The following is a 27,641-nucleotide window of genomic DNA, read 5'->3' on the forward strand; positions in this document are numbered from 1 at the left end:
AAATGTATTTTTCAGAAAATAAACACAGAATTCTCGCTTAAAACATCCCTTCCTTTTCCAAAATGTGTGTTTTGACCAGTGTTATTACCTAAAATGGTTAATTCATGTTAGCAAATCTCTCTAACTCTCTAAATACCCCCAAATTAAGCTCCTCAACCATAGGTTATTATAATTAATATAGCCATGTTATAGCCTATTTAGCTGTATAAATTATACCACCAGAGGACGCTCGAGCTCTTACATTTCCCAAACTTGCTGTGGTGGTTCAGTGTGATTTATGCTCTTCATGTTCTAGTGTTTCTGTTTTAAACGAGTGTCTTACGTGTTTAAGATGAAACTAAATGGTATGCAAGTTTGTAAGGCATGTGGAAAAAAAGGGGTTAAACGAGGATAACAAACATTGGGTATTTCCTCAACCTCTTTAATGTGATGGGAAAATAATCCTCTGTCTTGCAAACATCCGCTCATGACTTTTTTTCTACATCCGTCTCAGTTGACAAGCACGTTCTCATTAGACATTGTGAATGAAAATCGCAAATGTTGATTTAACTTATTATGTCAAAGTGTGCCATAAAACTTAACGAGCCATAAATTTAGTGATGAGAGAACGGCTGCTCCCCACAGTTCCTGTTCATTGTTCCCTCAGTACCATTTCCTCTGGGAAATTTGGAGCCGTGGGACTGGGACCTGGACAAGCATAATTACTGGAAACGCTAATGGGAAGGAGGTGGGCGGACGCTGATTTTAAATGGTCTTTTTCTTTTTTGGCCTTACTGGGTTTGCCCACTCCTCTGGTAGCTCGTCTATTGGCCCAATCCGACATCAATCTGCTGAGTAACCAAGTCCCCCCTCAAGTTTGAAACTTTTTTTTTTTTTACGAAGAGGAGACGGACTCCGATTACACGAACAGCAGCAAACTTGTAACTGATCTCACAGACTGCGAGGGAAGAAAACACTATTTTAATAATTCACAAATCTGCGCCTGGTGGCTTTACGGTTACAGAACAGCAAAAGGGTAGTGAGAATTGGACGTTGTTTTTTGTTTTTTTATAGCAGGCATCCAACAAAAATATTAGAAGCATGTTGTGAAGCGACAAGGATGAAGAGCTGAGCGACTCTGTTGAGATTAAAGCTTGTCAACTCCCGCGTCTGACCGAAGGTGAGTGCTGTCTGGCGGCCCCGCTGTGATCTTAACGCTCCGCGGGTTTTTAATGAAACATTTCCCACCAAGCAGCAGCAGCAGCAGCAACATTACCCGTAAAACTTCTGTCATCACAGGCCTGGCCCCTAACGACACAAGAGTTGTGTAAATGCGGCTTCGATATAAAGGAGGAGTTCAGTCGTTAGTGAGCGAAATCTAGTTTATCAGCGTGGTTGAAGGCTGTTTGAACGTGACGAACGCCATGTTTGCAGGAAGTAACGGTCAACACTTGGATTCAGACATCATGTTGATAAAGACAGCCCGCAGCTGTCTTGGGTGGGAGTGTGTGGACCATCATGTTTGCTCCGTTTACTTGGCTTCTGATGAAAGCTGCACTGCTGTGTGGTAAATGTCAGTAATTCATGTTGAAAGTCAGCTCCATGTTTTACCCGAGTCCCTTAGACTCAGAATCTTTGTCTTACAACCAACTAATCAGCAACAAAAAGCTGCCAAACTTTGAGTTTCTGGGTCATAAAACTGCAGTGCCTTTGAAAGCATTTGAACCTATTAAATATGCAACTTACATTATTCACATGGGGTTACAAATGTGCCAAAAATATTTGTCCTTTTAATATTTCTTCTCCGGTACGTATCTGTTCTAGATAGTAATAATAATAATTAAAAAAAAAAAAACACTGTTAACTTGAAAGTTGAGCATTAAACTCTATAATTTCTTCCTAAAAGTGAGCAGTGCGTTTAATATTTTTACAAAGTGGGTATGTTCTTATATTGCAGTCCTGTTGTACTCAGAACTGGGAAGGAATTTTTGTTATCACTTAAAAAGGCCGACATTGCATTTCCAGTATGGTCATTCCTTACATTAATGGTGGTAAGATGTGGTGGAAACATGTTTTGCAAGACATACATACATCAGTGGATCTAAAATCAATTAGTAGTGCCTGCAACTCTAAACTGAACAAATTAAAAGTTGTCTTCCTATAGAAACGAGATCTTATCATGTTTATTAGACATACTGCAAACCATATGTATGGGCGGCACTGCCATATTGAAATCCCAACTTCTTAACTTCTAAAGCTGTTACCTTTCGTTTGAAGTTCAACCCAGTTAGTTCTGATTTCCCAGATACCTGGAATGTAGCATTATTATTATTATTATTATTATTATTATTATTAAATGACCAAATTACGTTTGGGAATTTAATAATAAACTGAGTAAATCCATAAAGATATGATTTCAATATTTACTTTTTCCTTTGTATATGTCAGCATTATTACAGGATAAGATTTTAAATATCAAAAAATTAGAAATTCAATATTTACATTCAGTTTATGCACCTTTTAATGGCCTTTAAGTAGAAAAAGCTCAAAGTGGCAGCAAATAAGAAGCACAGCTGGCAAATGTGTCTTCTTGAAAGTAACATGTACATGGTTCTGTCTTTAAGGACGAGAACAAAATTAAACTTTTTAGCTAATTCTTTAGCCCACAGTGAAACATGGAGGTGGCAGCATTGCGCTGAGGTCAGGCTTTTTTATAGCACAAAAATGTTGATCAAAGTTGATTTGACCAAGCAAACATAGGGCAATGCTACTGTGGAATGAAAAACAGGCAAAAATGTCTTGCATGTGCAAGGCTGGTGGAGACGCACCCCAAAACATGTGCAGCTACAACTCCAGTGAAAGTCTACAGTGTACATTAGGCGGAATGTGAATGCACACACCACACTTTTCAGATTGCATGCATCATTTTCCTTTCACTTCACAATTATGCACTACTCTGTGTTGGTCTGCTACATAAACGCGCAATAAAACACATTGCATGTTGTGGTTTTAATATGACAGCTTACTACTGTAAAGTGATTTCATTTGTAGCGATTTCATCGAGACCCGTCCAACCAACGGCAGATTACGAAACGTTTCATCCCCACCAAAGTAATCCTTATGCTTTTGGGGGCTAATCCAAAGTTTTACTCCAACCAATGCTGCAGATGGGGGCAAGACATATGGTTGGCAAACAGTGATATGTTTTGTAACACATTACTGTTTACATTGTAAAAGGCTTTCCTCAACAAAACAAGGCCTGTGTGCATATGAATGGCCCCTCTGTGCAGGCAGGGCTCTGGCAGGTAGCAGTTCACATTATCATGCACAGCCCAGACAGACATGTCAAATGAATTACAACCTGGGATTTGGACCCTGGAGTTGGACTCGCTCCGTGCATTAGCTGTGTCGGTGGTGAAAATGATTTGGCGTTTTTCAGCCTACTCTGTATTTCAGTTGCCAGGGCTTCCTTTGTGTCTGGCAGCCGCAGCTGTCAGTCGGCAGAGCTGAGAGAGAAGATGAGAGCAATTGGAGTATTGTTATATATAATAGGAGATATTTTGTGTTTTTTAGGTTTATTTAATAGGAACAGACGTAATTCACAGATGTGAAGAATAAAACGTTTCCAATGCAAGTATCATCTCGTTTGAGGTCGTCTAAATCAATTGGATTATTATTGGTACAAATAAACTCCCACCACTCGCAGTCTGTAGATGCAAGACATCACGGGTATGCACTTTGAAGTCTCTTTTTAGTTTAATAAAAATGAGATAAAGGTTAGAGACACGTGCTTTGATGTATGAATGGGGATAATCTTTTAATTTCTTCATTTCTTTGAGATTCAAATCTGTTGCCTCTATCAAAGAACCTGCAGCACATATTTCATTTCCTTTTCTCTGTGGTGCAGTCTTCAGAAAAAAATAACTATCAGGTCAAACCTCAGTGACGGTCAGAAATAGGAATAGAAATAGCCTGATTAGTCAATCTCTACTTGATACTGTAGAGACGTCTACAGTGTTTTCTAAGATGTGAAGACAATAAAATGATAGAAACTAAAGGAATATTACATTTCCAGGGTGAATGCATTGTCAATGCTATGAACTTGTCACAGAAATCAGATACAAGTAAAGTCTTAAGCATGAAAGAGAAAAAAAACAGAAGTTGAGATTGGAAACCTTATAGTCTAGTCTGGTTTTGTTGCACTGATGAAACTCAACGAATCCCTGTAAATGTTTAACCTTTATGTTGTTGGTATGGTTAAGGGATTTTTACTGTCACATAGTAGCAGTGGTGGTTTTTGATATCGGCGATATAGTTTCACATCAAGGGCGCCATTTTGTTGGAGGGCAACACAAGCACTTTTAGTGATGTTCAGTCTGTAGAGATTGGGGATTGTAAGAAAATATGGCCAAATGGCACTAACAACACCAAAGTGTTTATTTTAATGCAACATTTACAATTTAATTTTAAGAACTATAGGATGCATTTGATTTGACAATTTCTAGTTCACAATCTACAGATTTAAAACACAGGTTGTGATTTATTGAAACTTTATATTCAAATTCTGAAACGAGGTATGTTTAATGCCTTCTTGGCATCAGTATCAAATTACATTGAGAGAAAAATGAAGACTGTAAGGTATGTACTGTAACTCCACAGTGATATTTAAAGTTATTTTTGAAGCATTATTTGTGTGAACAAAAAGGGTTTATTTCAAGGTTTTGTTTTCTGAAAAATATTGTCGAGTTAAGAGGAGGTTCTCATCCATAACAGCTAAAATGAAAGACAATAATCGGTTTTGTAGTTATTGAAAGTGCTCAGATTTTTTTAAATGCGTTTTATTAGAAGTGGACATGACTCTTCTTTGCTCTTAAACACAGTTCAAATTCATTAAGGTCAAATAATTTGAGACAGGACAAATTTCTTTCAACCTTTTGATGCATAAATTGTTAGTGTTGTGCTAAAGACGTGTCAGCAGGAATAATTTGCTTGGTAAAAATTGTTTCCGGTAGAGTGGGTGATATTATGAGCTTTAGGCAAGAAAACATGACATCGGAAACTTAAATTGTGATTCTATGTAAACTGTGAAATATAAGAAAAAAATTTAAGCAGTTTTTAGTAGTTCAGTGTCTTAAGATGTATTTGACATTTAAAGTGTTTCCAGCTGAAATTAGTGGGATGTTGTTTGCAAGGAAGATAAATGATTTGAAAGCATGCCACTTAAATTTTTTTTAGAAGAGGAAATACATTTTATAAATAGCAGAAGTCATAGATTTCAGGTCCTAGCTCTAATATTGCATAAGTTTTTAGATGGCAAAACAAAATCTCAGTGCTCTTTTGCACTCATTCAAATATTCCAACTAGGACTACAAAAGATGGCTAATAACATAGATCTGAAACAATTCAAATGCTTTCTAATGGGGAAAAAAGCTTCTTAGTCTGATGACTCTGTAGGCAGAAAAGCATCAGATTTAAAATCTATTTACAGTAGATTTCAGCCAGAGCTGGTTTTAATGACTGCTTGCTTTTTCCTAATTAATGAAAGCTTTGTCCCTCACAACTGCTCCGTCACTGTTTCAGCGCGGCATGACTGAGAAAGACGATAAATAAAGCAACAATACTTGCACAGCAGGATTAAGCAGAGGCTTGTAAGCCTCATCTATGTATATTGCAGTGTAACTGTGTCCCGAGTAGATCCCCCTCTGAGCATTTATGTTTTTCAAAATGGGACAATACTGTCACGTTGTGCAGCACTCCCTGTGCTTTGTTATTAAGAGCAAAGCTCGAAAACCTCCACAGTAATCCTGGAGACGTTGTCGTTCCTGCTGAGGAGAATCCATGGTAACTCATTACCACAACCAGAAAGGTGTTTGACCTTCTTTTACAAGCCAATAAAGTTCAACTGGAAGCAGTGGTGGCCCCTGGAAACATGAAACACTCTTGAGTTTTTGGCGCCTCAGCTGATCTGAAAGCACGCCGCGGCCCGACGGGCTAACACCGTGACATTGTTTGAAATAATTGAACCGCTGATGGAGTCTGCTAATAAAACCGGACTCAGTTTAGATTCCACTTGAGTCATCTGTTGACTCACAGTGTCCTTCTCAATTTTCCCTGATCGCTTTCTGTGCTGCTCCTGCAAACCCGAGCACACTTGTATTTGTCAGCCTATTAGGCGCCAAGTTAGAAAATTATGCTCTCTGTGCTTGAGGTGAGGACAATTGGTCATAATGTGTCCCACTCTTATGGTGGCCTTAATTAAAATGTCAAAGGCCTTGACATAAGTCATAGCTCAAGCACTGGTTAGCCCCTTGATTATGTCTCCCATGATCTGCAGAGCTGTTAAGATGCTAATTATACTGTAAATAATATATAATTTAAAACAGACATGCCAGTTAAAGTGAAGTTATCTAAGAGTGGGCAGCTCTGGTGATTCCTTGTTGTTCTTTTTTTTTTTTTTTTTTTACCTTTTATTTCAAATGAGCTTGCTTGTACCCATTAATTAACAATCCACTTATGCATTTTAATACATGAACAAGTGTTGTGAGTGAGCACTGTGCTGGGCCTCAGGCTGTGCAGCAGCCACTGTATTCTCAGCCTTATTACACATGCCTAACACTGACTGATGTTCCCAAATTAATGCCAGCAGCTCATAGCCACTATCTCTTCCTATATGTGCTGAGTCCAGCTTTTATCCTGGTCTCTCATCTTTTTCCCCAACCTGTTGCGCAGTGGCAGCCCGCTCTCAGCCTCAAGTCTATTTTAGTTCAAATTGGCAGGCTGAATTATTAAAAGCAGATCCATTATGTGCCCGTGTGTTAATTATTAATTGTTCAGCGGGCTTCTGGCAGATCTGAGAAAACCGTTAAAGGGAAGGGCAAAGTATTTGAGCAGAAGATACTGATTGCCAACTGACTGCGAACAGTTACTGCATTAGGAAATAAAAATGACAGAGCCATAATTACAATGCAAAGATCCAAAGCAGGGTTGTTTTATGCACTCATGAGCGTGTTGCCTCTGTTCCAACATTGCAGTTGCTCCTCACAAGTCAGACCTGCTACACAATGATGAGTACAGACACACAGGCCTGGCGGAGACGGTTTGTTAACACATGCGATGCTTCGAGCTGCGAGTATCCATTAGCAGTCAGCACCGCCTCCGTTACGCAACATCTCAAGAGAAGAGAGGAGAAGAGTGAGACTGCAAAACTTGATGAGAGATGAAATTGCAGCATGCGCTTTGTCCTGAAATCCTGCATCCCAAATCTCCAACAGCAAAGTGGTTCCAGTTGTGCAGCTCACTGAAGTGGTTACGTGTCCTCTCAGAACACAAAGCGCCGATGTACTTTATAGAACAACCAGGATTTTCTATTGTGTCTTTTAAGTGGAAACAGATTATAAAGCCAAAGGGAGGGAGAGAATCTGTGGAGAAAGAGGAAAATAATTGAGCAGACATCTAATACCTTTGATCATGATTAAACAAGTTGCTTTTTATTGCAGCTTGATTTGGAGTTTCTGTTGTCATGTTTGTTTGTTGTACATGCAGCTTTGCTATTCAAAGGGAGTCAGAGCACCGGTCTAATAGTTTTTATCTTTTACTAAAAAGGACCTTTTAGAGAATTTTGTGGACCTGAATCTGTTGTGTTGTAGGAGGGACATGTCTGACCACCTGACCATGAGGACTTGATTTCTAACTCTAATCTTAACTCTGAGTTTTTCCAAAAGCTGCCAGTATTTGCAAATCCAGCAGCGTGTTTCATGTCAGACAGCGGTTAAAATTCAAATGCACAAACAGCAATTTGATGCTCTTTCTTTAAGCCTTCCTGTTGTCTGCTGAAAGTTTTGCTCTCTCCCAGTTTTTCTTGCTCACTCGCAGCCTGAATGAACCAAAGGAGTACCTTGATATGCCGAAGAAAATACATTTTGCTTTTAAATAGCCTCTTGCACATCTATGCTTCATAAGACTTCTTTTTAAACGCCTCCATGATATTAAAAATGGTTGTCATCACTAATCACCCTGATTAGTAGCATTTAGCTTGAATAGAAATGAGTCCCTTTTTTAAAATTCCCAATGAGCTGGTCACTAGTCAGGGCTAATTGAGCTGAAAATTGTCTGTTTTCCTGTCATCAGCTTATATATTTCTATTTTATCAGTGTGTGTAGACATTGTCGTTATCCCAGGCCTGTTAGACCCGGGATGTTGACAATAAGAGTTGGTTGACAACTCTTATTGTCCACCAATAAGAGTTGGATAGCTTACTTGGAACTTACTTGCAGCTTTCTGATCGTTTGGTATCTGCGTTCTGTTTTGCAAGGCTTTTATTTTGCCTTGAATGTGTGAAGAGTCAAACAAGATGAGCGACACCTACAAATATTAACCAAGTCATAAATTTTCCACTAACAGGTAAAGCATGAACTTTTTATTATGCAATAAAGCTATTCAGAAGCACTACTCTGGTCTCAGAAGACAACTTTCAGGAGCTATCTCCTAATTGTGAAGACGTATTTAAGCAACCTTCCTCTATTGCATTTTTAAAATCTTGCATCTTCTTGTTTCCCGCCTGATTACATGACATTTTCCACTGGCAGTTTGTTTTTAAACCACACTGTGTTTTTGTTTGCTTGGTGTATTTTTTTATGGCAGAATCAGTTGTTGGAAAAGCTGTAGAAACATTTTATGTGGTGGTGCATCTTCTTAACAGCAGGAAGATTACGGTCTGGTCTTGTTTTTTTGGTTATGTTGTACCCTACTGTTTAGCTTCTTGAGTTTCTCCCCATTAAATCATATCTTTTAATTGGCTTTTTGTACTTTGTTGGATTCATTGCTGTTTAAAGGATTTTAACGGGTAATTCTGTTGCTTTCAATTATCTTTCATTAAGAATGCAAGATCATTGACCACCAATAAAAGGAGCACCAATAAAAGGATCGATCAGTGGGGGCGCACTGATCGATCAGCTGGTCAATCAACCCCATTTTCCTAAATTTTGAGTGATTGGCGAGCGGCTGATGCCTACATGTGAAGCCAATCTTATCCACCAATCTTATTTACATTTAAATACCCACAAAGCTGCTGCACACTTTATTGCACACTTTGTTGGTGAGTTTTCAATTACCTCAAGCCTTGTGATTTTGTAATGTAAAACATTAAAAACTAAAGAAACTGATTTTTCTAGTTTAGTGAATTTAGTAGTTTGGACAGCAATGCTCTAAACGTTTCATTTATATTTGAGAGCACTATCTCATGTTCAGCTAAAACAAGTTTGTATTGTTTCACATGTACTGATCAATATTCAATAAAATAAGATTGGAACATTGAAGGTGTATTGTGACCTCATAACAACCCAGCAGTGTCAGTTTAAAAAGAATTGGTTTCTGCCAAAATCAAGAGTCAGCAGTTCAGACTTTTTTATTTGATCTTTCACATATATATACACTGGTGGTCGTCCAGAAAACTGCTATCGGTCCAGTCAGTTTTATTACTTATGATGTACAACTTTAGGAGCTTATTTTGGACAGCAGTCCCTCTAATTTGCTTAAATATGTGTAATTTTGGATGCAGTCATTTAACTCACATTTTTAGGTGATAAAAGAACAAGCATATACCCTATACGCAAGTAATTAACTGAAGTAATCAACTGAAAGAGCAAGTATTCATCACTTCTAGCCAGGTTGCGTGCCAGCACTGGGAAAAGGAGCTGACCCTTTGTTTTAAGGACTGCTATTGTTGTAAGGTAATATGGTTCTGTTATGCCAGACTGGAAACAGGATATCTGTTCATATGTGGACATCTTAGCCAGTGCATTATTCTGTTCTGTAATTAATGGTGAGCTGACTTCCGCTTCTGAATGAGCGACATCCTACCCAACGCTTAGTCCATTTAGAGTCCACATGGAAGAAGTTATATTTCAAAGTAGTTGGATGGGATTTCCCAATCATCTATCCACTGAAAACAATCATGAATTTAAGGGACTTCCCCCAAGTAGGCTCATATTTTTAACTGGATTAAATAAGTTAAAATGAAAGTAGACTGAATGCTGCCATAGTCTTCAGCAGATTTACATTTTTGCTTTAACATCAACATGTTTTTTTTTGTTGCTTTTTTTGTTGATAAAACTCATTGATAATTTGACATAAAATTATACATTTGATCTCAAATTTGAGTTAATTGGAGAAAGATATTACAGTAATTAAATACAAAATGCTGTTTTTAAAGTTTAATATGGTTATTTAAAATGGCTAAAATTAGTGTGACGGGACAGAACAAAATCTGTAAGGAGGTAAAAATATTCGGAACGCTGTACTCTTCTTATTACATCATCGCTGTACTCTTCCATCTCTACTTACAAAACATCTTTGCTTGTTTAAATGAGTTTAAATGTCATGTACACATTTCTCCCAGTTTAAAGTAGCACTCATTAATCACATTGATAGGCTCAGCCTAAACTCAGATTCTCCTGCTTTATGTTACTGCTGTAAAAATGTTGTTGTGTAAACATACGTTTTTCCACCAAGTTTTCAAATAACTTGCTCCTGTTTAAGTGATTAAATATATTGGTAAATTATATGAACTCTTTCTATGTACCTACCCACCAAGTCTTTCATTGTGTGTGTTTGACATTTGCTGGTTCAGCGACAGTTAACACCAGGAGAGAAATGATGCCGATGGGTAAATGGAGGCAGACGCACCGTAAAGGTCACCTACCCGGCTCAAACTGCTAACCTGTTAGACCGTACGTGAGTTAGACAACCATGTTAACCACTGCTTTTGAAATGTCAGTGACTGAAACTGTGAGGGGATTACAAAGCTTTTCTGTTTGTTGTTGCGTGTTCTGGTTCTGTGATCTCCTCCATCCAAAGAAGGGAGGATTTGCTCTGATGGCGTTGTCTCTCCCGGGGTCACAGCGCTCCAGTCCACATGACTACTAAATCTCTGAAGAATATGAAAGTCGTGACATTTTCTGCTGCCATCAACCAATCAGTTGTTATTCTGTCATGGGAAGTTCCACAGTCCCAGCTGAAGCTTCCCACCCCTACCCCAAGTTGTGGTGGCCCAAGCACTTTTATATTTTTGTGTTGCCGTCCTGTTAATGCTGACTCTTATCGGCATCCCTCAAGCTGTCTGTTTCCAGCATTCTGTCATTTCTCACCTGTCACTACTCAGCTTTATCGTCTCTGACAGCAGAGTTGAGGTGATGTAGAGGATTTATCTGTGACTGCTCAATGCTCCCCATTTGTAAACAAATGCTACACAGCCTACCTAAAATATCAAACACTGCTGTTGTGATGAATCTGTCTTATCAAGCGTCTGAAACTGAAAGGAAACATTTGAAATAAACCAAAACGGTTTGAAAAAAGTTTCAAGAGGAAGAAAATGTTAGATGCATCAATGAGGCTTTTAGTTGACCGATACAGATTTCCTTTTTCTTTGGTTTTACCTTCTAATTCCAATTTGCATTGCACTTTTACTGTTTTTCCCTAGGGCTACAGCACTTAAAAATAAATAATATTTGTCTCCATTTAAATAAAATATTGTGAAATAATTAGAAAGCTTCCTGGACTTCCTCAAATGATTTAAAATTAAATAAATTTTAATATATGTAAACTTATGGATTTGAGGAAAGGAATAAAACATAAAAAAAAAATCTTATTTCTCATTATCTAGCAAGTATGGAAAAATCCTTTACTTGCCTAAAGCATCAATGGTTTAGTCTGTCAGAAAGCGAGGCAAAAAAATCAGGCAATATCTGGTTTATATTGTAAATCCCAAACATTTATCTCATTCTTACTGAATATAGATGAAAAGTGCATCCAAACAAAAGCTGCTGTTTGATGCATTTTGAGATCCAAGATGGAGGAGGAGGGAGTAATTAGTTTTGATACATTTAATGAATAAAACTGGGGGACATTTTTATAGTATATTTTATCTGCCAATTACTCATCAGAAGAAGTTTAAGGAAACTTGGCAGATTCCTTGTCTTGGACTCATTGGTTGGTGCATCTTTATTCAAAACCTTCATTGCTGGTTAAAAATGGAAACACTCAAAGATGTAATGCAACTGGGTCAATGCATTAATAAGGATGCACAAAAAAAATCAACTTGTCTTGGGATTTGTCGTCACAATATCTTCATCTAAACTGAATCCCTACCTCTTACTCCAGAGGTAGAAACTTGGTTCTCATTGATTGACCAACTAACCTTTAAACGTCCTAGAACCTCTAATGCTCGATTGTTCTGCTTCACATTGTTAAACAGAAGAAAAATCAGGATACACCTAACCCAACACGCCGCCCAGCTCGTCATTCAGCTTCGTCATTGTCGGTTCACTACACCACACTCAAGACAATCCAGGCTTTTTTTTTAGATGCCATTCCAAGATTGTGGAATGACCTAGTAAGCACCACCAGAACAGGGGCGACCTTGTTTACTGTCAAGAAGCAGTTAAAGACCCGGTTCTTCAGATAGAATTTTCTTTGCTGTACTTCCCTACAATCTCTACTGCAGTATTTCTTTGTGCACTTTCCTTGTTGGGTTCTGACACCTCTGCATAGCCTTCCTGCTAAGCATCATATTGTTAGCTTTGATATTAACTATGTTTTTAGATCCTGGCTTGTAATTTGCTTTGAATAAAAGCGTCTGCCAAATGGACAAACTCAAATATAAACTGAACTTTTTCAGTGCAAAAACACAAAATCTTACCAAGTATTTTTGGTCTGGTCTCTAGTGCACATATCTTAGCACACTTCAAATAAGACAAAGCCAACTTTCAAGTAACTTTTTAGCAAGATATAGGAGCTTGTTTTAAGTAGGTAATTAATATTGATGGTCCAGTGCTAGTCACAAGTAAAATAATCTGCCACTGGATCAAGACATTTTTCCCATTTTTTAAGTGAAAGAGTCTGCCATCAGAACTAGTGCTTTTTCATTAATTTTAAGGATTTCTGGAATTAAAACAAGCTCCCATTTCTTGTTGAAAAGGTACTTGTAAGTTATGTTTGTCTTACTTCATGTGTATTTAGATATTTGCACTTGAACCTAGACCTTCAGATTTGTGTTTTTGCAATTTTGAAGTGAGGTTTGTGTGGATTTTAGTTTCTTTGTCCTACTTTCAGTGTTTCTTTGTAACTGTTCTTACACTAATAAATGAAGTAGGGTTTGGAGTAGTGAAAGAAAAGCACATATAGATAAAACCTGCATTAGGTGCGGTCCCTAATGTGTTCTTAAAGTTTGGCTAAAATGTATTATTGCTTAAGCGAATTTATAATTTAGAGGATTAGTCTCCGAGTGATGGGATTAGTTCTACATTCACTTCTTAATGGATCCTTGCACTTTTTCTGGGAATCTCTGAGAATAACGGCATATCCCCCTCATCTACACCCTTTAATAAGCCCTGGATGGTGATGATGAACATGTGACAAACAAGGCCTCAAACCGTCATCATTAAAGTCCTGATTGATGTTATGCCACAAGCTGTGGCTTTCTGTGTAATTGCAAATTATATGATGTTGGTCTCTGGGCTGTTTGGCAAAATAACCGAAGAAAACCTCAAAATCACATAAAGATCTTGGTCATGGGTTCGTTTCTGTGTCAGAATATTTTAGTTTAAGCATTTTTTTAAAGCATTTTCTCAGCATGTGAGGATAATAAGTACATTTTAAAACTATTTAGACTGGTTAATGCTACATTCCTTTTATAATTTGTTGAGTGTCCGTTCACTTCATTGCTCTCAAGGACCTTATGAAAAAGCTGGATGCGACAGCTCATGGATTCCATATGAATACATTGAAATGACATCCAAAGTGTCCCCATACAAACAGCAGCTTTATCTGCTCTGAAACTCAGACGCCTCAAATTAATTATGGATATCTCAGTTTCTTTTCATCTCGCTTGAAAATTCTCCCAGACACTGTGAGGAAGGCCAGATAAGTTATTTTATTGTCTTCGCAGTCTGTTTTAAGCTCCATCCCTCAGTTGGGCTGTCACACTGACTTGACAGGGCTGTCTGTACTTGCAGCAGGGCAACTGAGTCTCTGCTTCCATTACCTGAGCTCATGCACTGTCACAAGACATCCATCACACATTGTGTGAGTTCTGGCTTCATTTCCATGAGTCACCTCTGCCGAGCCGCTGTCTCTTTTTGAGCGAGGCGTCGTTGGCTGGTTTGAGGCGACCGTGTGAGTTTGCGGCTCGTCTAATTGCTCTCATTAGAAGTGCCGAGCTCCCTGCAGCCAGGCCCATCGCCGTAAGTGCAGATATTTGTTTTTGTGCTGATCAGCATGCCTTGTATATTCTGCCACATTGCTGAGCAGCGCTTTCTCCTGTCACGTCTTGTTTTGCTTCAGATCTGGTAAAGTCTTGCCTCTCTAAATACCGTGGAGACACCGTGTCAGGGTTTGCTGTCTGCAGCCACTGCACTTCACAGACCATTTAAGATTAGGTGCTCACCACTTTCATGCTTCGCAGCCACTCATGTACACAGATTTTATTCTAAAACCATGTTTACATGGAGCATTAAGCTTTCTTTCTTTGGGGGCAACAGGAGTGGGACGGGTCTTTGCAGTGGCATGCAGAAGGGACAACTTTAGTGAATAAAATATGATTTTCAGAGGACATTAATTTTAACCAGCGAGTGTATAACCCAATGGGCCACGTGTGTAAGATCCTCTGGTTTGCCTGTAATAAATGCAAAAAAAGGATCTAATGTTTTGTTGCAGAGTTAACTGGAATATTGGACTTGACTCAGGTTCAGTTTACCCCTTCATTAATCAGGTCTCCCATTTTGTTCTTACACTTTATCTACACAACCAGCCCATTTTGTTTGAGTGTATATCTGTGATAAATGCTGGGTATCTATGCAGTCTGAAGAAGAATGGAATTTGTATCGTTTTCCAGGTACAAAAAAGAAATGAATGAAAAAATATTGGTGTTTTCTGACTTTAATCCCCATTTCATTATCCCTTCACTCCTTCCTTCCTCCTTGTGTTTAAGGATTGAGAACTCTGAAAGGTTGAATCAGATAAAACAACGGAAATCTATTGGAGCAGATCGAAGGTTTCTGGAAGATTGTTAACATGCAGCAAGAAGTAAAAGTGAATGGAAATTATATAAAAATGTTGATGGGGACAGATAGAGGCATTCCCCTGCATAAATGGAGACACTAAATGAAGTCATGCACACATTTTTACCAATCTTTTTGAAATACTCTAAATTATTTAAAGAAAGATTTCACACATATGTCAAGCCTTTTATCACATCACAGTGTAATGACTCACACACAATACAACAGTATTCTTCTTTATCATATTTACAGACATGTCTTATGCTGCATATCAACATCTGGACCTTACCCTGATCGGTGATGATCCATTATGGTTTTATTTTTAGTTTGCGTTGATCATGATTGGTTGGTTTCAACGTATTCACCTGCATTTTGGAAAGTGACCCCAAAATGAACTAGGAGCCCAAGTCCTAGGTAAATAATAACATCCAAGGAGTTATATAAATGACAGTGTAATATATTTTTTAGCTACTTTTTAACTTTTTCCTTTTCACACAATGCATCATTTTTGCTCAGAAATGTAGACAATGAGCAGGTTTTGCTGGTGGGTTTTGGAGGAAGCTGCTTTTGGAGGAGGTTTTTATACACCTGCTTATTCCTGGCAGCGTTCTGGTGGTGAGTAAGCCCCGTTCCCTCTGGATGAGAAACAACCGCACACATGGATCATATCAGGAGGCTTCTCTGTTGGCAGGACACAGGGCTCAAGGCAGCGCTCACCCTTTCAGCTCTGGATAAATGATTTCCAGATGTCCGAAGCAAATGGACAAAGGATTCATTGGCGATTTTAACATTGCCCAGTTCTCTTGCATTTCATGTGGAATTTCAGTCTTTGTTATTATTGAATAAAAGTGTTGTTCTTTGCTGCTCATCTCGTGAAAAGACCATGCAAATGTCTTCGTGTCACTCAGATACACCCTCACCTGCTGCTGATGTTGAGAAAGCTATGCAATTGTGGTGATAAATACTCCACAAGTCTCTTCTTCTAACCTGGTAGTAAAAGAAATGCAAGGTCTTATGAGTTTGTACCAATTAAATTCAGGACTGCAACTAATTATTATTTAAGTAATCTTTTATTGATTATTTTTTATAGTTAATCGATTAATTGGATATGAAAAATTGACACTTCTGCAAATTTTCCTTTAACTACTTCAGTATTTTATATACAGCCTTAGAAATACATAAAACACACAAACAATAATATGATTGTCTTATTTTTTAAATAAGAAAACCATACTATTGCCTAAAATGCAATAATATAGCATTCCTGTAGCATATATGCTTGATCATTTGTAGCAAAGGATGTATGTGCAGCTAAAAAATACTTCTGACACCAACATGTGAGAGGCTTTCTGCTGGACTTGACATCAGTACAGAGCTAGTCTTTTTACTAGTTTTTGGGTTAACCGATTAATAATTGGACAACAAATGGTGGTCTGTAGGAGATTTTTATTTTTAAAAAGAATTTGAACTGAGTGACGCTAAAACTGTTTTTTCTTTTTTATTTTAAATGTAAAATGTATCTATTTTTTGTACAGTTGTGACTTGATTTCTGCATGGTTTATTTCACCAAATGGCCTTTTTTAAGTTTGTATACTCCAGTTTAATGATTAATTGTTTACTAAATTAGTTGACGATTATATCAATAATCGACTCACCATGATCAATCTGGTTAATCGTCTCAGCCCTAGCTTATATCTTTATAAATGACTAGATGTTTTTTGTTGCAGTGGGATCTTTTTTTATATAACACAATCCCTACAAGAGGGTTTCAGGTTGTTTTTTTTAACAACTAAATGGAAACACGCTTTTCCGCCGATCATTCACAAGCTTTTAGAGGGCAACAACATTTTCTTACTTTTGGCAGCTGCTTCAGGTATCACATTACGGATTGTTGAGATGAAGTTGGAGGAGTCTGGTTTTATAAACCTTCAAATTAAATGTGTCCCGGCTTTTTCCGAAAAGAAATGGCTGTGAACGAGGCAAAGCCCATAGAAGCTAATTAAGATTTTAGAGCTTAGTAAAAGTCGTTTGAAAGCTGAAATCTCTCGGGTTGGCTGAGCATTTGCGCAACTCTTCCATTCTCCTCTTTAGAGCAAGAATGTTAAAAGTGTGTTTCTTCTTTGGAGATCACTGAATTTTCTTCTGTACTATGAATAATAACAGAAAGGTTAGCAAAACTTTGACTTGCCCTCTCAGTGTTTCTCTCGAGTGGCTCCACTTGCACACAAGCCTCCATATTTGAACTGTTTGTATACACAAACCCTGACAGGCAAATACTCCACCTCCCTCTGCTCCCGTCCTCCTCATCCCCTGTTTTCTGAAGCTCTCCGGCTACACAGCTGACAGCTTATGATGGCTCAGGTCCCTGACGAGAGTGGAATTTAATGAGCACTATGAAATCTCCCTCCAATCTAAGAAAGTGGTCTATTATCCATCAGCACTTCTCAATACTGATACACTTCCATCATAGGGAGAGAAACAGGGAGGTGTAAATCCAGACTTTTTTTTTTCTTGAATCCTATGAAATGTGATTCTGCTCTCAGAGTTGACCAGACCAGCCAAGCATCTATCACCTAAATAGCAACAGATTTCAAACTCATCTTTTTTTTTCTCTTGGCCCAGTCATTGTACGTCTCTTTTCCTTTGTTTTACATTTCACACGCATTGCATCAGAGGACATCTGCAGCTCAGTAAGTTAGGACTATGTTGAAGGGGTGGATGAGGGATCTGCTGCCGCTCCTTCTTCATCAGCTAAACCAGAGACGACTACGTGTCCGGCAGCCGCCTCAAGACGAGGCCGACGTTACATCCTGCTTCGGAACGATCTGTAAACGAGCTCTCGTTCGACGCCTACGTTTTCTCAACGCATCAGTATTGACTTGTAACACACCTCCACCCTCTTATTTTCTCTCCCATCTCCCCGTCTTCGCTCGCCCTCTCCTCGTGGGTCTCCTCTCTGGGAGGCGTCCTGCTGACGCTCTCCAAGGAGTCTTATTGATATGCTTAGAGAGGCATTGCAGACGGAGGGAAAGAGAGGAATGAAAGTCACACACTGCAGCAGGAGATTCACTGCCTCCTTTCTGCTTCCATCAACAGTGGAAAAAAAATAAATAAAAATCACAACTTACCCAGCAGAGAAATCTCGTAGCTCCTTCTTTTCTTTTTTCCTGCTTTGGATTTGTAATTACGGCCCTGCGAGAGGATGGACAGTTGGCCTTTGGGGCATATGCTCAATTAATCTTTAGGGCTCCTTTCATGCTGAGACATAAAGATTAACTCTTTATCATGATGTCAATGGGACACTTAGTTAAATGCAGCTTCTTCGTTTTTTAATTTTTCTTTGCAGTTACATTTTGCAATAATTCACATGTCTGAGACTCTGAAAGGAAGGAAATCTGATCTGACTGTCGAGTCTGCTTTATTTGTCTTTTTTCCCCCTGAGGTGTAGAAGTGTTTCCTTTATTTCTGTGTGTGTTTCGTCACTTCCCCAAGTTCCTCACTCTTGGGCTAGGCATTGTTTATTTAACAAAGGAACGGATGTACTTTAAAGTTCAGATACAATTACAAACCAAGATTTACACATTTTTAGCCAAGTGATTGTTCATCGAATAGAAAAAAAAAAAAACCTTTTCCCCTCGACTAATACTTTTTATTTTCAGGTTGTGCTTAGTGAAGCTTTAACGTTTTTTCTTTGTTTTTTTGCTTTTAATAACATCAAATTATTTGCAAGAGCTTGTCTGTTTTTCCTCTGGGAAATCATAGCATGCTAATTTTACCAGTTACTTCAGTCATATCGACAAGTCTGCCAGTTTTACAGACGCAAAAGTACATCTGTAAAACTGACAGATGCCATTTTTACATCAGGAAAGCTCAGGATGAGAAGTTCTTTTAGGATGAAGATTTGTTTTTCTGAAACCGAAGCATACAATTCTTTATACCCTTCTCAGCAACCGGTGACATAGCCGGTATCTGCTTCAGCAATGTTCTTTTAATTGATGACCCTGGTTTGGCATTTTTCCACTGCTATTTTCATGATTCGTTTTTGGTGATGAGCTCCAAGTCTTTGAGTTTGGACGGTTTCTCTACCATCAGCATCATCTTTAACTCCCTCTTCAGATTTCCTGTCACATTCTGGTTGGGGATATTACTTCAGGCAATAGGAACATGTTTCAAAAAATAAAATATTACTTCAGCCCTAAATTTGGTGATAGAAGCCCAGCATAAACAATGGATAACTATATATCCTCTATTGAAAATGTGCAAAATACTAGTTTGTCTTAAACCTAAGCATTTATTTAATTATCTCTTTTTTGTATTCACTTATTTGTTTTTTGAAGGGGGAAGAATTTAGTTTCATATTTAGTATCTTTGAACTGATGGGTTGGGATGTTTAGTACATTCTGAAAGTTTTTTGGTTCAGTTTGTGCTCTTCTTTTCTATATTGTAACAATAATAAAATATGTTAAATAAAAACTATCCCTTTGTTCCTATGAAATGGTTATAATACTGCTGGCTCGAGTTGCGTAATATATTATCATAATATCATCTTACATTTTTCTGTAATACATTTAGGGTTACTAGTTTTATAATGCATCATAAAAAGTTTTAGGATACATAAAAAAAGGTCTAACAGCAGAGCACAGAAGTTGAGAGGAGCTGCTGAACGCTAAGATACAAACCCAGTGAAGCGCTGGTATCCCAGCGTAATAGACTGTCAGGTCGTGTCCTTGTCCCTTTCCACTCTGGGAAGGAATACTTTAGCAGTCAGGCTGTGATGGCAGCGTAACACTGTTCGGATCAGCACCACGAGGTAGATTGCATTCGCTCTTGAGTTTCCTCAGCAGCATAGTGTCTTTCTATCTCTGCCCTCCTTTTTGCAGAGCTCTCTCTCTGTAAATCATATCAGCCAGACTGATACAATCAGTATCCTCTGCAGCCAAGTGACACAGATGTTGTTCAGGTTGAGGAAACTGTGACAAACTAAACAATGCTCTCACACCATAGAGTAGAAAGTGTTTATCTGATAATAGTGTTGGATATTTTTCTCTTTCTTTTTTTTTTTTAGTATATATGAGTTTGCTTAAATCCTCCCTATCAGGAACCCCAAACTGACTGTTAGCCTTCCTTTGGTATGTGAATGTATCTCTCTCTCCAAACTCCCCTTGATAAAACTTCTGTTTGCCACAGATAAGGTACCCAACACTGATAAGTACAGAAACCTCATTTATAAAATCTGATTCATCCCTTTAAATAACTCCACAGCACATTGCTGATGTTTCTTATGAACTGGTTCCTAATGCCATGCACTCAACCATAAATGAACATGAATAAAGCTTGTAGCAACAAAATGTAGTAGTAGGTGTGAAGCTACATTCAAGCAGACTGAATTTGCTGAATATTTGCATTCAGTTTCTGAGTTGCTGAAGTTCGCTAAAGATGAAATATCCTTTCTATATCATCCCAGTAGTGGTGAGGTAATAATGCAGTAGGAGAGGGCTAACACCTCCCATTTATAGTAGGTCCATAAAGACAAGAGCAGAAAACTGATAAGGAATAAGCTGTTTAATTTCGCCATTTTAGCTGCGTCTTGATAAATTATATTATCATTAAAAAGTTTGTTTCAGTAATTAAATTCAAAAACTGAAACTCGTATACATTATATGCGTTTCTGACACATATAATGTATATATGTCCGAATATTTAAAGCTCTGGTTTCTGTTTTGCTAGCTTATAGCTAGTGGAAATGTCAGCCTAATAAAATTTAAACCAGGTATTTGGGTTTACTTTTTATTAGGCTGAATAGCCTCATCAGTAAATAGCTGAAATCTATTCACCTGTAACTGTCTATTTTAATAGTTGGAGCAGCGAATATATCTTAAAATGCATTAATAAACAATGGTTACTGTCTCAGAGGCTTAAGAACTTTTCCTCATCCTGGCTTTTGGACGTACAACCCCATCAGTGACAAGGAAAATGTATGGCACTCCTGGATTGGCTGCTTTTCATATGCCAACCAATGGCCTTGCACTTTGTCTTTTGAAAATTTCAGATATGCTGTACAAAAAATATTTGTGAATAGGTAAATTTTCTGTAAACAATTTGGGATTCCACTGAAAACTTGGCGGGTGTCCTCTGTAATCGCTCTAGTTCTGCTGGAGTGCTAAGGAGGCTCGGGTTGCTTTAATTGCAGCGTCCTTGTCCACATTAGGTTGCTTTCTCATTTTCTTCTTCACAATGCTCTAGTTTGCCTGCTAAAAAAGAACAGAAGTGCTATGATTGTTAAACCATGTTTGTACCTTTGGCAGTCCAGGAGGGTGCCAAGCCCTGCAAGAAAATCAAATCCCCAACTCCATACAGAAGGAAGTATGAAGTTCTCTAAAACTTTCCTGGTATAGGACTGCACTGACTTTGGACTTGCTAAAACATAGCGAACCAACACCAGCAGATAACGTGGTTCTTTAAATCCTCACTGACTGTAGAAGCTTCACACTCAACTCCAGTGACTCGGCAGTCCAGGTGTTGTTATCTTAACTTCTAAATAAAATGCAAAATGTCCTTTTATCTGAAAAGACGACTTTGAACCTCTGAGCAGCAGTCCAATCTTTTTTCTCCCTAGCCCAGAAGGGACACTTCTGGTGTCTGGTTTAAGAGTTGCTTAAGACATAAAATGCAGCAGTCCGTGCCCTGGATACTACCAGGTGTGGTGACTCAGTCTGTGCTTTGTGATTCTCGCCCAAACTCTTGAAATTCTTGGATGAAGCATTGTGGGAAAGTTTTGTGGCTTATGCTCCTGGTGGAGGGAGTCCAGTCAGCAATCTTCCACTTGATCGAGTAAACCATAACATAGACATAACATTTCTACAATGATATAATTTGTATTGGTTTTATGTACCACAAAATCTTATGAGCTGTAAGCCATAATCATAAAAATAAATTCTTGAACAGAATTTGTGACATGAATCTATATATGTCCCACTGTTTATTTGACTCATTTGCAGAGTTTAAATGAAAATAAATGTTTTATGTCAATTTAAAGCTCCTGTTTTCAAACAGGTAGATCCTGTTTATATATAGTAAATCTGTAAACAAGCGTGTGTAAAATTAAGCTCATGGTACACCTGTTCATTCACTCTCCTGTGCTGCTAATGGACTGTTACAGAAAAAAAACAACACATTTTCTGTTTTTTTCCCCACATACTCCCAGGTGATGCTGGGAGATTCGCAAAGGTTAGAGAGGAAAATAGATTCTCTTTATTTTATTCCTTTGAAAAGAGGAATGTGTAAACCCGCTGTGAAAGCCGGCAGCCCCCGTGACCTCCCACTATTCACGGGCTTTTATCATGCGTGCAGCCTGTCACTGAGTCACCTCACTTGGCACGCAAACACAAAGATTCACACATAAAGTCAAGCCACCCGTATGCGGCGACCGAACGGCTTCTGTGTGTCAGCAGCTCACCTCCATGCACACGCGTCCGCCTTGTTCCCTGGACGGTTTTAGGCTAACTAGATGTCCAGATTACACCAGCTGCTTTGCGTGGTCGTGCTTTGAGCGACTTCACTCCCACACTCACGACGACACATTCTTCTCCAACTACCAAGCAAGAGGGGTGCCGGCACTAATTTAACAGCTGCCACGGCTCATTATCTGATAAAAAGACAGTTCTTGGCCCTGCAGTTAAAACACTATCAATGTAAATGTTATTTGCAATAACCTCATGCATTGCAGACTGCCAAGGTAATGCAAACAGGATGTCTAAGGAAAGGTTGCTTTAGTTTCTAATTTTGGGCTAACGGCGGAGCACCAGTGAACAAACATCGTCTTTATAGGCATGTCCTGTAAGATGATCCATTTCCTGTTTGATATAACCATTAACCACGCTGCTGTTCTCTCTTTGCTCCATCCTGACCCAGACTCGACCATGGACTCCTTCAGCACCAAGAACCTGGCCCTCCAGGCACAAAAGAAGCTGATGAGCAAGATGGCCACCAAGAGCATGGCCAACCTCTTCATAGACGACACCAGCAGCGAAGTGCTGGACGAGCTGTACCGCGTCACCAAGGAGTACACGCGCAACCGCAAAGAGTCCCAGAAGATCATCAAAAACCTAATCAAGATGGTGGTGAAGCTGGGCGTGCTTTACAGAAACAACCAGTTCAACAGCGAGGAGCTGATTCTGGTGGAAAACTTCAGGTGAGATGGAAGAAACCATCAAACCATCTTTTATTTAATGTGAAATATCACATTATAGAATTAAATATTGTTTCATTTTCTATTTGGCTAAGGGTATGTCCACCAGCTTTGCACATTTAGAAATTGTTAAATCTTCATATTTTTCATCGCAAAACAGCTCCAGTTCGGTCAGATTTGATGGAGAGTATCTATTAAAAGCAGTTTTCAATTCTTGCAGCATGTTTTGAATTCGATTTAGTTAATATGCTCCAACCTAAATCATGTCATTGTAGCTGTGGTTATACGTTTCCTGCCATATACAGTGTTTTGCATGTAGGCCAAAAAGTTTACATTTGGTTTCATTTCCATCAGAACACACTCTTGAATGTGTTGAAGTGTTTTACAAACAGGGTCCTTTAAGGCTCTGCATCAGTCAAACTTTTATGTAACATTTTACTTTCAGTTCCCAATTATGTGCTGCTTTGCTACGATCTGTCATATGAAATGTTGATGAAACGCCTCGAGTTTTGTGCTTGTAACATCACAAAATATGGAAAGGGCTATGAATATTTTTCCTAGGCACTATATATTATATGCTGTAAAAAAAAACTTTAGAAACCAGCCAACTGTTTTAAAATAAACATTTTAGTCTTTACTTTATTTCTCAAACAAGCAGTGCCACACAATATTCAATCTTTGCTGCTGTTGCAGTATGGAACAAAGTCGTTTAGTTAAAAAACAATGCCATTATTTACAGTTAATATTAGCATTGTGCCTATCAGCATATTGACTTTATCAGGTCTGAGCAGGAAGCACAGCAGGCCTGCAAACCTTCCTGCAGTGCTGTAGATCCAGCTTGATGATTTGCTTGTATCCTGCACAGAGGGAAGGCAGGTAGTGTTAGATTATTTCCAGAATATTTCCGGTTTTTAGCTTACTCTGCTTTCTTGCTTTCTTCTCCTTCAGCCTCGGCTTTAGTGGTGTCTGCTGTGTGAGGAAAGTTTGCAGGGTTTTGACTTTTGTAGCATAGAAACTAATCAATTATACACTTGTAGGTAATTTGTGAGGCTAATAACAGAATTACTCAGCACTGGTGATGTTGCAAGAGAGATCCAGTTAACAGGACCTTATCCACCTAATTCCTGACATCCACTGCTCAAAGTGACATGGTTCCAAGTTTGAAGTTCCCTCAAATACAGTATGTTTAGGCATTGCTAAATCGTATTTGTCGAAAACATTTTATTTGCTTTCTTTTTGAGTGTCTTGGATTACATAAACCTTTAAATATCCTTCACCCCCTCAGCCTGTTCCTCATTCACATGAGCTGTTCTCTGTTTTGGTTTCAGCTCTGGTTTAATGTTCAGGTTTGTGTTTATTTGGCTGTTTGAGTCAAGAATCTGACTGTAAACAATGTATGCCAGATTCTTGAGAAGTAACAAGGATGGACCTTTTTCTTCTTCAGAAAAATAAAACCTGCAGTATGATGCATTTTTTTATGTGCTGATGGAAGCAGCTTAATGAAATTGACTTTTACATCACTTTGTATATTTTCCACTAAAACAGTAAAAGTCGGAGGACTGTGAAGCTGACATAAGTGCAGAGTCTGGAGAACAGGGCTTGTGTTAGCGTGGAGAAGTGTGGCTGTGCAGGACAGCGCTGTAACTAGTGCAGGGGGGGAGCCGTGAAAGTTTCCTCCTGAAAATCACGAGACAGCACTTTCTATTTTTACTCCCCTCTTGGTGCTGCTCTGGTGTAGAAACTGACGGCCTCTCACTCGCTCTCCTCCTCGCAGGAAGAAAGTCCACACTCTGGCCATGACCGCCGTCAGCTTCCACCAGATCGAGTTCACCTTCGACCGCCGCGTCATGAGCGGCATCTTGAACGAGTGCCGCGAGCTCCTGCATCAGGCCATCCGCCGCCACCTGACCGCCAAGAGCCACTCGCGGGTCAATCATGTCTTCAATCACTTCGCCGACTGCGACTTCCTGGCGGCTCTGTACGGGCCCGCCGAGGTTTACCGGACCCACCTGCAGAGGATCTGCAACGGGGTCAACAAGATGCTCGACGATGGGAACCTCTGACCTCCAGTCGCCGTACTGTTGCCTCAGCGCTTATTGTTGGATTTTCTTTTTTTTTATTATTATTGTAAAGGTGACAATCATAAACATTTGTACTCTACATGTGTTGGCTTCCAGGTGTTGCTGTACTGACATTCCCTCATTAAGTTTGTCCAAAGACTGCTTCTGTGCTTTTTTTTTTTTTTTACATACATATAAATGAATGTAAAACTTTACAGTTTTGTTAGTATATGTGACAACTGTGCCTGTAAACCGCCCCCACATTATTTTCTTGTTTTTGCATTAAAAACTCATAAACATTGGCACAGGCCTAACCTCTGCTAGGCGCCGTTAAGGGACATGCACCTAAAGAGGAACAAATGACGTAAAGGAATGATTGTTTTTGTTTTTCCTTGTAAGGGTAGTGTTGCACTCATTTCTGGACAAGCGCTGTACCGTGTTCTCATCTGCCGTTGTGACGCCATGTGATGCTCAGCAGCCGGGTAATCCTGCTTAGCCTGCATTTTCCCAACCTTTAGAGGAGAAGCCAGGCGTTTGTTTCCAAAGGAAACTGTAATTGTCTGGTTTCTGGCCATCACAACAGATGTAAAATATGCGAGTCACAGGAAGAACTGTAAACAAGAAGGAATGCGTTGGTGCTGCACACTGTTGATTGTTTAGATCGTCTCTCTGGATGCACAATCATCCGGTCGGGGAGAATCCCAGTGAGGCACCAGCTGCAAAGTTTGACCAGCGGGGGAAACCTAGATGTTGCAGCCCTAGTCTGCTGGACATTCAGATCCAGCCTCGTCTGAGCTGAAGTGACTCCTCATAAGCAGTCAGATGAAAGACTGGCTGCTTGGAGGACCGGGCCAGGTACAGAAATTATCACAGAGACGAACACGGCGCCTGATTGTGCTCTCCCGCCGCAATTACTGCTCCTCGCTCCAGGGTGGTGTAATGGCCTGGAGCTCGTCTCTGTCGAGCAGCCACTCCATTCCCCCCTAATGTGATGGAGGCAGCCACCTCTGCTAGCGCAGAGCGAGGAGTCCTTTAATGGACTGCAACATGTTTCTTCCCCCTTTAAGCAGCATATGAATAGTTACGCCTATCCCTCTCTAAGCTCACATAATAATGGATGTCTTTCCTTTTTGTCCACCTTGTTTTGTATCAGCGCCTCTGTCTGGGAGATTGTTTTGTGCTGCGGCCTCATTTAGTATTCCGACTGTGTGTGTGTGTGTTTGTACCTGTGAGAGAATTGGAAATTGAGCCGTGTAATGAGTGCTGTGCTTTCCCAGATAGGACTGCTGAAACTTTAACTTCTTCTGCAGCAGCCCGGCCAAAGAAAACAGCACTGATGAAACTCCAAATGCTTCCTTTTCTTAGAGTAACACTCAGTTAAACTGCATGCACTTGATTATTGACAATAAGGGACACAAAGAACCTGACTGTTGTGATTTAAGCCTATTTTAATGAACCGTTTTTCAACCTTACGTGACTTACTACACACTGTCTCCCACTTTTGACCACATCATTTTGGAAGGCTTCGAGGTAAATCCCTTCTCCCTAAAGAGTTGACTCTAATTGTCTCTTTATGGCATTTTTTAAAAGTCCATCCACATCTCAGGGATAGTTTAAATCTGCTAGCTTAAAATAACCACCGCAGGCCGTTTGGGCTGCCTCATTTATATTTACAAAGCTCACGTTTAATATTCTTTTCTTGTTTTTCTTTTTACTTCAGTGAATTTTTGTATTTGCTGATTGTTTCGTGTCTCTGTACTGTATCCTTACGCAACTAATATAATACAGATTACTTTTTGAAGGAAAAGAATAATGTCTCTTTTTATCTTTAATCACACACAGCATCATCTCATCAGCGTGTTGGATGTTCTGCGTTTTTCCTGCCCGGATCGGGTCTGACTAATCTCTGTGTGTGTGTGACCTGAATTTTGTCAACTAAATCCCTCACTCTTGCTCGGGAGGGAGGGAGAATAAAAACACAAACCCATCTGACTTGATAAGCAACTCAAGTTGGGGTCACTTTTTTCCGCTTCTCCCAAGCGGACGCCTCGGTCAAAGGTAGGGCAGGAAATGAGTAATGCAGAAAGACTTTTTTAGCTTCTGTTTTTGGGCATTTAAACACTGAGCTCAGCTTCAGTTTGATTAAATTCCTCTGTGTGCATGTACGTCCACTCTTAATGCGCCGTCTACTCTGCAAGGTTTTAGACTGAAACGATAATTTGCCTTGAAACGCGTCCGACGGTCCTCCCTGTAGCACACTTGAAAATCTGCTGCAGAACTAAGTGGCCATTTATCCTCTAATGTGCTCATTAACTCAACATGAGGTTTTTTTTTGTGTGTGTGTGCAAGTTCAGAGCACGT

At 39.2% G+C, this 27,641-nt stretch overlaps 1 protein-coding gene across 1 annotated transcript; it reads left to right on the top strand.

Annotated features, from left to right (window-relative positions):
- Positions 1-707: 707 nt before the first annotated feature.
- Positions 708-27,087, top strand: LOC102217010 (tumor necrosis factor alpha-induced protein 8-like protein 1). Its single transcript, XM_005800518.3, has 3 exons — positions 708-1,159; positions 22,944-23,223; positions 24,995-27,087. The coding sequence occupies exons 2-3, from the start codon at positions 22,952-22,954 to the stop codon at positions 25,281-25,283; spliced, it is 561 nt and encodes a 186-aa protein (XP_005800575.1). The 5' UTR covers positions 708-1,159; positions 22,944-22,951; the 3' UTR covers positions 25,284-27,087.
- Positions 27,088-27,641: the final 554 nt, after the last annotated feature.

The sequence above is a fragment of the Xiphophorus maculatus genome, chromosome 9 (assembly GCF_002775205.1).
Source record: "Xiphophorus maculatus strain JP 163 A chromosome 9, X_maculatus-5.0-male, whole genome shotgun sequence".
Classification (NCBI taxonomy): Eukaryota; Metazoa; Chordata; class Actinopteri; order Cyprinodontiformes; family Poeciliidae; genus Xiphophorus; species Xiphophorus maculatus.